General features: G+C 42.6%; 1 protein-coding gene and 1 long non-coding RNA gene across 3 annotated transcripts; one reads left to right on the top strand and one right to left on the bottom strand.

Moving 5' to 3' along the window:
- Positions 1 to 244: 244 nt before the first annotated feature.
- On the bottom strand, positions 245 to 5,773 carry LOC127302211 (KH domain-containing protein HEN4). Of its 2 annotated transcripts, none has more exons than XM_051332618.1 (7): positions 5,248 to 5,773; positions 3,165 to 3,578; positions 2,503 to 2,754; positions 1,707 to 2,078; positions 1,386 to 1,462; positions 1,006 to 1,120; positions 245 to 670 (listed from the first exon to the last, which is right to left on the bottom strand). In XM_051332618.1, exons 1-7 carry the CDS (start codon positions 5,731 to 5,733, stop codon positions 527 to 529), a joined length of 1,860 nt encoding a protein of 619 aa, XP_051188578.1. In that variant the 5' UTR covers positions 5,734 to 5,773; the 3' UTR covers positions 245 to 526. The 2 variants fall into 2 exon arrangements, with proteins under 2 accessions (XP_051188578.1, XP_051188579.1); XM_051332619.1 differs by having other exon boundaries at positions 1,006 to 1,117; positions 5,248 to 5,772.
- Positions 5,774 to 7,340: 1,567 nt separating this feature from the next.
- LOC139831376 (uncharacterized) lies at positions 7,341 to 8,890 on the top strand. Its single transcript, XR_011746101.1, has 2 exons — positions 7,341 to 7,713; positions 8,547 to 8,890. It is a non-coding gene; the product is annotated as an uncharacterized lncRNA (long non-coding RNA).
- Positions 8,891 to 9,121: the final 231 nt, after the last annotated feature.

Below are 9,121 nucleotides of genomic sequence, written 5' to 3'. Positions count from 1 at the left end.
TCATCCAGGAACAGCTGAATCAGGTCGTCTCTGATCCTGGAGGTCAAGTCATGCCAGCATCACCTGTAGCTTGTACAGTTGTACTCATGTGGCCATGGAGTTTCCTTGAAATTCCCTACCATGATCGTATAGAAAACAGGTAGAGTCCACCAGAAGCCCGAGGTGCTGCCCAACTTCCCAGAGACGATCATGCAAACTCAGCTACAGGTAGATCCTTGCCCATTTCAGGATGGCAGGAAAAAGATACAACAAGGGAGCTGGGCCCGCCTTCCATGGTAATTCCTTGAACCAAATACAAGAACTAACATTGGTGTTGTGTGTCCAGCTATCAACTCAAGAACTTACAATGGTGGTATGTTCCAGCTATCAACTCAAGAACTTACACAGGTGCTGTGCGTCCAGACATCAATTCAGTTCTATCTACACTCCAATGACTATTGTACAATGTACATACATCCTATCAGGGAAAAAACGATCCAGATGGAAACCTCTGGACAATATACAGCTGATCATCATCTGTCATGGGTCATGTTTGGTAGAGACCACAAAAGATGAACGCATGAATCAGGCGCTGTGCATTCTTAGTCTGTTCAGCATCCCCGCATACAATAACTGTTGTGTTTGTATCTCCAGGTTTTGCATCGTGAACTGTAATTACAGCGCCAGACATCTGAAACGTGAGCAACACTGTGAGACTTATGACCAAATACTCCGTAAAGGGTTACAGTGACAAATCTTGATAGATTTATCTAGAACTTAGATAGCCAGAGACAACCAAGATAGAAGGGTTATTTGGAATGAGTTAACATGAGCTAAAAAACTGAAAAGTGATATGAACGGACTGTGTTTTGGCATCAGGACAAAACGATGAACCAACAAGGCCTTTTCACTAGAGACGAGAATAAGTTAGAACAAGATATCCTTGTGCTCTTGATGAGCACAAGGTAGCAAGGGACAAGTACTGGTTATTCTGACGTTAGGTAAACAAAAAAGAGTGTTAAGTACCTTTTTTATCTCGGCAAGGTCACTGCCATTGGTGCCACAAATATAACCTATGTACTTGCAAGGGACAACAATTTCAGTTGCTGTACTTGTTGGTGCAGCCACTTGATTTTCACTGCTGATGAACACATGTCAGAACAATGGTACAATATTCTTTAGAAAAGGATTTTCTCAGCTTTAAAGATGTCCTTTTAAGGATGAGAAAAGCTACATATTTAGTTATGTATGGCTTCAACACTAGAACTTCCCACGTGGATGGTCCTAGTAAGTATTTCATAAAAAAAAATTCTAAATGACGAATCCTAATTTCATAGCCAGACTGTAATTATTTAAATCCAAAAAGAATGATGAAACCTGAATCAAACAGTTGGCATTTAACTTACCTCGCCACTGGTCCCTTTTGGAAATTTACAGCTGGTACCATGTCAGGCATGCTTCTTGCAGCGTCAGTCGGCGGTGCCTGCACATGACAAGGGACTTGATTCTTAGTCATTCAACCACAGTGCCTAAATCAGCAATGTGATGTGCATACAAATGATGTTGTTTTAAACAAAATGAGATGGCAGGTCATCCTTAATTGCACCCTTTAGTTGGGCCTATCTGACAGTGGAAGTTCTTAATAGAGCCATTTGTGCATAGTATGCTACCCACAGCATGCTAAAGAATTTATGTTTAATGTCAAACAACATTTGCAATATACTAACCTCAGGACCCCAGGTTCTCTGTGAGGGTTGCTCAACATAAGGACGAGGACCTCCTTGTTCGCCACCATACGAGTAGGGCCCAGCACCCATATGTTCCATTGGATGCGAGGGAGGTGGTCCAGGTGGTCCAGGTGGTCGATGATCTACCATGTCAAAAGGACCCATAGGAGGATGAGGTCTGAAAGGATGCATAGGATAGGGAGGCATGCCTCCACTATGATGTGGTGGAGCTGGTTGATGAGATGTGTTCCCGGCAGGTGGATATGGAGGCATGCCTCCACTAGGATGTGGCTTCGGGGGAATGATGACATCTCTAATCCTTCCAGTGATTTGAAGCAATGCATCCTGAATGGACTGGAAGCTACCGGTGACCTGCAACAAGAGCTCTAGAAGTTACAGTCTGACTTGGATCTACTCAGCAATCCTCCATAAAGTGATCTCCTACTCTCTCTTCAGGATGATGATATATTAATTTGTCTACTATGATACCAAAATAGGTGATAACATAAGTATGCCTAACAAGAAAGAACTGCCAAATGGAGCACTTGGGGCATGAAATAGGAAGTAGTTACAAAATTAACATGAAAGAGTTACAACATGGCTGTACATGGACAAAAAAAAATTGAACTTATACAAGAGAAAATTATCTCTGTACTTCCATGTACCCTGGGGTAACTACAAAAAGGTCACATAGATAGAGAAAACTGTGATGTACACAACACCAAAAATCATCATACATAAGTACAGAAAGTCAAAAAAAATCTGAAGTTGGTTGATCAGTAGAGCTAGAACATACCTGAACCAGCTCATCATTTCTTTGTGCGCATCTTGGAATTTGTTCATTCCCAAATATTCGGATGCTGGCTCCTGTTACTTTCCTCATCTCTGCAATAATGTATCCACCTTTGCCAAGTAGGCAACCAATATGCTGTGATGGAACAAGAAGCCTAGCAGGTACGCCAGAACTTTTATCCATAGACACCTCCGAGATTCTAGAATACACCCGAAGTAATGCGTCCTGAGATGGGGAATGCATCATCTCAGAATTCTGCACAAAAAACATAGCATCCATCAAACAACTTTCCAGCAACAATACAAAGACAATATAAATCCCCATTTTCTTGTCGATATTTGCAGATAGAACGAGCATTCAACTTGCTTCACATTATGATGATATGCAAGTATTCACCGACATGCAAATCCATGACATAAATGGACAGAAAAAGAAGTTCATCACGGGAGAACTAAGAAATTTAATCAATTGGAACGTAAGAGGAAAATGAGCAATTATTTGCTTCACACTATGATGATATGCAAGTATTCACCGGCATGCAGATGAGCAGATCCATGACATAAATGGACAGAAAAAGAAGTTCACCACGGGAGAACTAGGAAGTTTAATCAATTACTAGAACTGAAGAAGAAAATGCGCAATTATTTGTAAGTTTAAAGCCACACCTCACGTGCAGATATCACGATTACACGTTCGTCTGTATCAGGAACAGCGTCTATAACCTTGACAGAAGCACCAGTTTCACTCTGTAATGCACGGATAGTGGCACCACCTTTTCCAATTATGCTGCCCACCATTTCATTTAAACATATCATTCTGAACATTACCTCTTGTTCAACAAAGAATCTAGGACCAGGGGCAGCAACATTGCTTGGAAAATTCCTTGCATGATAATCAGGTATATGTGGTGGTAAATAGCTTCTTTGAGAATGAGGATCCAAACCAGGTGGACATCCACTGCCTGGAGGCCCAAATGTTCTTCCAGACGGAAAACTGATTGTGTCTGGCCTAGGATTATCTTGGAGGCAGGTTGAAACTAATAAAAGTGCTTTCCTTGCTGCAGAAAAGCTCCCACTTATCTAACAGGAAAATATTATCATGTTAGAACATTGTGAATTTAAAAGATAACATATCCAAATAAAGATTTAACATGCCAATATAGCAACTTGCTTGGGAAAAAGGCTTTGATGTTGTTGAAAGGCTTAACATGCCAATATAACAACATTTCCTGAGCACTGCAAAACTACAAAAGGCATCAACTAATGAAATATAACAGGTAGAGCTGGTTAATATCCAAGCAATATTACGTGCACACAAATATTCTAATAACTGCATGATTGTAATTGCATAATTAATGGATGAAAAAACTCTGCTTGTGTAATGGTTCATGATTACAGAGGTGGGACTCAATCATAAACTTGGTGTCTCTGCAACAAGAACAACCAAAATATTATATTGTTTTTGTGTGTCAACAATGCATCATCAATAAGACGATGTTTTCCATAAATCATATGAACAGGCTCACTTTATGTGCCTAACTAATGAATTAAATTAGAGCCAAGTACAAACCAGGCAAGATTAGCTCATTTGAACTCGTTTTCTCATATGGGATATGTATTTGAGATACAACTATACAAGAGAACCATGAACCTTAACATAACCATTAACCAGCCGTAGCTGATGAAGACAATCCCAAACTTATCCTGCTATGTATTGTCAAAATTATCATGCTATCATGGTGCCATCATTTGCATGATATCATATTTCAGTTTATAGCATATAAGACCTTCACAATCATGCATTAGTATTTGACCAAAACCACTCAGACACACAAGCACATTCCCATTAATGCTTATCCTATGCTTTCAGCCCATCACCCAGAGAAAATCTGTCTTTATTTCAAAATTGACTTCTAATGCAGCATCCTCATCGTTCCACGTCATATCCAAAACTACAACCATTACGTCACTATAAGATCGCAAAAACTGTTTAGGAATCATTTGGGTTCACAGTGGAAGACCATGGCATGCATGGCTATTCATGGAGAAGAAGGGCGGTATTCTTGGTCTGGATCTCCTCTAGGCTATCGAGGTTAGCGAGGAAACCACACCAGGGCATGTTATTTGGGTCCAAGAAATGTGGGTAATCAGCAGTGAGCCATCAATGGCCAGAGGGTGGTGGTGTTCAAACAGCAGTATCAGTTCATGGCTTCATCCTGCATGGTCCGTTTTGGGATGGGAAGGCAGTTGTTTGAGTCAGGTGGTTGTTTCCTGATGTAGCGGGGAGACATATAGACTCTGTAATATGAGAGACGGAGTCTCAGGGCATTCTTCGACACTCGATGGGTAATGCTGCAGATAATGAGGTTTCCTTTAAATCTTTAGGAAATTATTACTTCACATCTTTATATGCCCAATTGAGTGACTCCAATCACTCGCCCAAACACATATTTTGTTAGAAATTAAGTAATGTATCTACAAATGCACTCGGAGTTGTAAATGACAATCCTAATTTCATCATTTTCTTATACTAAATTCAATGGTACAATTTAAGTGAGCATCCTGTAATCTCACTGCATGCTTACTAAGTTTAGCTATACAATTCAAGCATTCCCAGCACAACACTAGTTGATGGATTATACGCTACTAAGGGGCAGTCAGCGGAAAAGACACTAGTTTTGTGGATTATACGCTGCCAAGGGACACATTTTTGGATCGGAAAAGGTGGAGAGGGAGTTGAGATGCGTACATGGATGAGCTCGTCCCCCTGCAAGGCGCAAGGCGGCAGCTGCTCCCTGTTCCGGAACACCCTGATCTGGGCGCCGCTCTCCTGCCGCATCCGCTCCACCGTCTTCCCTCCCTTCCCCAGCACGCACCCGACCTGGCCCCCGGACGCCAGCATCCGGCAGCCCACCACGCCGGCGACCTCCTTCTCTTTCTCCTCCCCCGATTCGTCGACCCCCACCACCCGCTCCCAGACCCTCACGGCCGCGGCTGGCGCATCCGTCCCGGACACGAAGAGCACGGCCTCGTCCCCCATGGGAGGGTACTCCACGTGGAGGTCGCGCGCGGGGCGGAGGGCGGCGGCGCGGCTGGAGGGGCAGAGTAGGCGCAGCGTGGTGCTGGGGCGATTGGACGGGGGGGATGGGTTCGAGGAGGAGGCGGCGGGAGTTGTGGGCGTCGCCGCGCCGCCGCCGGCGGCGGCGGCGGGGCCGGAGTTGGGGGAGATTTCCATGGGATTGGACGGTTGAGCTAAAACCCTACGGCCTCGTTCGGTGCCAGTGTATTCAGAAGTGTTTGGGCCGGTTTTGGGGTGTTTTTTTGGGGCCAGATTAAAACACTCCAAAACACTTCAAAACACTCGTGGGCCGTTCGGTGGACCGGATTTGGCTAGGTTAGGGCCCAGAAAACACCCGAAGACACGTCGGGTCGGGGTGGAATCGAAACGCTCCACCCCCCTTGCGTTTTCGTCGCTGGCGGCGAGGGACGAAGAGGCGACGCTGTCCGGTCGCCGCCACCGACGCTCCAAGACCACGCCGGCGCCGCCGCTGCCGCCGACACACCAAGGCCACGCCGCCGCTCCCTCACGCTGTCTCGCCGCCGCTCCCTCACACTGTCCCGCCACCGCTCCCTCACGCTGACGCTCCCGGCGACGGCGCGCCTGACGTTCTGCCGATCGGCCAGGAGCTCTGCTTGCCCCTCCTCTCGTGCGAAGGCTGGGTCGTTTGTGAGTTCCATCCACCTCCTCTCCCTGTAGTGAAGACTCTAGGGTACTTGATTTCTAGGGTTCTTGATTTCTAGGTTTGTTCTTGAATTCTAGGTTCTTGATCCCGTAGTGATGATGAACCTTGTAGATTTGTCTTGCTTGTGACATTTGGTAGCTAAAGATAAGCAGTAGGAGATGCTAGTAAACCTACAAGTCATGCGAGGGCTGCTTGTTTCTTTATATATGGTGCTAGGATCTTATGATGCCCTGGATTGACCACAATTGTCTTGCACAACCAACCTGTTTGTGTATCTAAGAATAAGAAATCTGAAGGTTAAGCAGTAGGAGATGCTAGTAAACCTACAAGTCATGCGAGGGTTGCTTGTTTCTTTATATCTGGTTTTATTTTGTTGTCTTTGTGAAAATATGAATGTTATTTTCTACGAGGTTTTGTATAAACTTGGTTATAGTAACCTGCTGTGGTATATACATTGATAATATATCTTAGTATTCTGGCTCTGTAAAAAAATGAGAGAACAAGCAGAGGAGCATTTTTAGGAAGTGTCCTGCATTTTTTAAATCTCCTTGGCTGTGACTTGTTACAAAATATATTTCAATGCAGTTGAAAAGTACATCATGGACATGGTTTCAAGAAAGAGTAGCTTAGTTCTGATGTGTAGTCAACAATTTCTTGATCTGGAGATTTGTTTTTGATTCAGCATGACCAGATTGTAGTTTCGTTTTTGTATAGCTGTTATATTATTTCGTTCCTAACTTGCCTGGGTTACTTTACTTAGTTGTGCAGATCAAGTGCATAGAATACTAAGCTTAGTTCACTGGTAACTAAGCAAACAACCATAGGTACCTTACTTTATGAAGGTAATATATGTACTATGCTTGCAATGAACATATTGTCATCCATTGTACTAACCATCTGAGTGCTTTGTTGGCTCTTTTTGCAGGGAGCATAGCTGAAGGCAATTTTAACTTCACTTCAACCTCAACTACATCAAGGGAGGATCTGACACAAGTAATAAGTGATGACGATGAACCTGAAGGAGATACCGAGGCTGATATACCTGAGAGAGAAAGTGAAGATGAACACGAAGTTATGGATCCAGCTCCAAGTGCTCAGAGTATGACTCAGGTGGAACACCCAAGTGAAAGGAAAAAGGGTTGCTGCTGCAAGGAACAAGCTTCCAAAGATACCAAAGAGGAGTCCTAAGAAGAGGAATTCCGATGGAATTGTGCAAGTGATGGAGAGGATGGTGCAAGTGCGTGAAAAGGAAGTCAATCAAGAACAACCTCTACAGAAGTTCTCTATTACCAGATGCATGGATGCACTCAAGACATTGGATGGTATGACAGGTTCTATTAAAATCCCTGCATTGGATGTCTTCAGGATTGCCGACAATCGTGAAATATTTCTCAACCTTGTTGATGATAAAGATGATAAAGATGGCACCGCCATGACGTGGCTCCTTGGGCAGATAGCCAAGTTACCATGAGGTATGTTTTTACTCTTGCGCTCTAAATTTCCTGTTAGAAACCATCAAATTTACTATGCTTGCTTGCTTGATTATGCAGTGATAAAGTTTTGACTCTTTCAGATGATTTTTCATATTGATACAAACAGTAATAATTTACACTGCTGACAAGTTCATATAATAGTCAGTTCTACCGACCCACATCTGTTTCCAAAATAGCCGCAGAGTTACACTGAAAGAAAGGCTCTAGTAAACTTCCTATTCAGTTTTCTAAAATAGCCTGAAGTATGCTCCTAGTAACATTCGGTCCTGTATAAACATCTGGTGGTTGTTGTGCTTACTACTTGCATGCTTCATTACCTAGGTAGTGGCTGTACTCATCTGAACGAAACAGAAATGATATTAGCTAGAGTAAGTGGCTGGTTCCTGCAGTTGGTTCTGTTGGTCGCGCAATGCCGTGCCTAGGTCCACACAGTTCTTTCTTGTTTGTTGTTAGTGTCATGGCTATTATGTGTGAACCTGGATGGTGTCTGTAGTTTGTGGTGTTAGTCCTTATCTTAGTTGATTTCAGAGTATGCAAACATTTGATGAATGTACTTTGCTGTAAGAGGATTCTGTTTTTCACTCTTGAGGCCTTCAAATTATGTCCTCTGTATACATATACTCAATTACATATATCCATTACATATACTGTGCTGTTTCTAAAAAACTTATAAACTGGTATGTACTAGGCATGACAGCATGCCAAAGTAATACTGCGTTGATGAGCAATGTGTCTTATTCCAGTTTCATACAAAACCAAAGTTTCTAGAATGTATATTAGTATTTGATGGTTTACATCTTGTTTCCTGGCAGGAAACAAGTTGCTTGGACTGATTTGGCAGGAAACAAGTTGCTTGGACTGATTTTCTTGTAATATTAAAGGGAACAAGCATGTTTTTAAGAGGACTCTCCCGGGCTGAGTTGGTGCCTTATTCAACATCTTGTAGTTTCAGTACTTTGCTCAGAACCATGTGCCTATCCACTTCGAATTTCTCTATTTGTGTCATGTCTCCCAAAAATGGACTATGAAATCTGAGGCTATGAGCTAACTGTTGCTTTAATGCATATTTATGTAAATGGTTGAACAGATGCTACCACTTCGAATTTCTCTATTTGTTTCATGGTTTATGTGCCTATCCACTTCGAATTTCTCTATTTATGTGCCTATCCACTTCGAATTTCTCTATTTGTTTCATGGTTGTAGTTGTGATGAACAGATGCTATTGTTGCTGTAATGCATATTTATGTATTGATTGCAAGATATGATCTTGTAGTGTGCTAAAGATCATATTTTTATTTGCGATACAAATATAGTTTAAACTGTAAAAAAAAAGATCGAATTTTTATCTATTTGTGTTGAATACACTTGAATACACTGGTTTGTAAAA

Source organism: Lolium perenne, chromosome 5, assembly GCF_019359855.2.
Source record: "Lolium perenne isolate Kyuss_39 chromosome 5, Kyuss_2.0, whole genome shotgun sequence".
Taxonomy (NCBI): domain Eukaryota; kingdom Viridiplantae; phylum Streptophyta; class Magnoliopsida; order Poales; family Poaceae; genus Lolium; species Lolium perenne.
The sequence above is the reverse complement of the archived record's forward strand: the minus strand, read 5'-3'. Positions and strand labels throughout refer to the sequence as shown.

What these genes read in the sequence shown, in the direction of transcription:
- LOC127302211 (XM_051332618.1), bottom strand. Translation starts at nt 5,733, where the DNA reads ATGGAAATCTCCCCCAACTCCGGCCCCGCCGCCGCCGCCGGCGGCGGC. An exon ending in AGAGAACCTGGGGTCCTGAG is followed by an intron (nt 1,463 to 1,706) that starts GTTAGTATATTG and finishes TGTCATGTGCAG; the next exon opens with GCACCGCCGACTGACGCTGC. An exon ending in ACCTTGCCGAGATAAAAAAG is followed by an intron (nt 671 to 1,005) that starts GTACTTAACACT and finishes CTCACGTTTCAG; the next exon opens with ATGTCTGGCGCTGTAATTAC.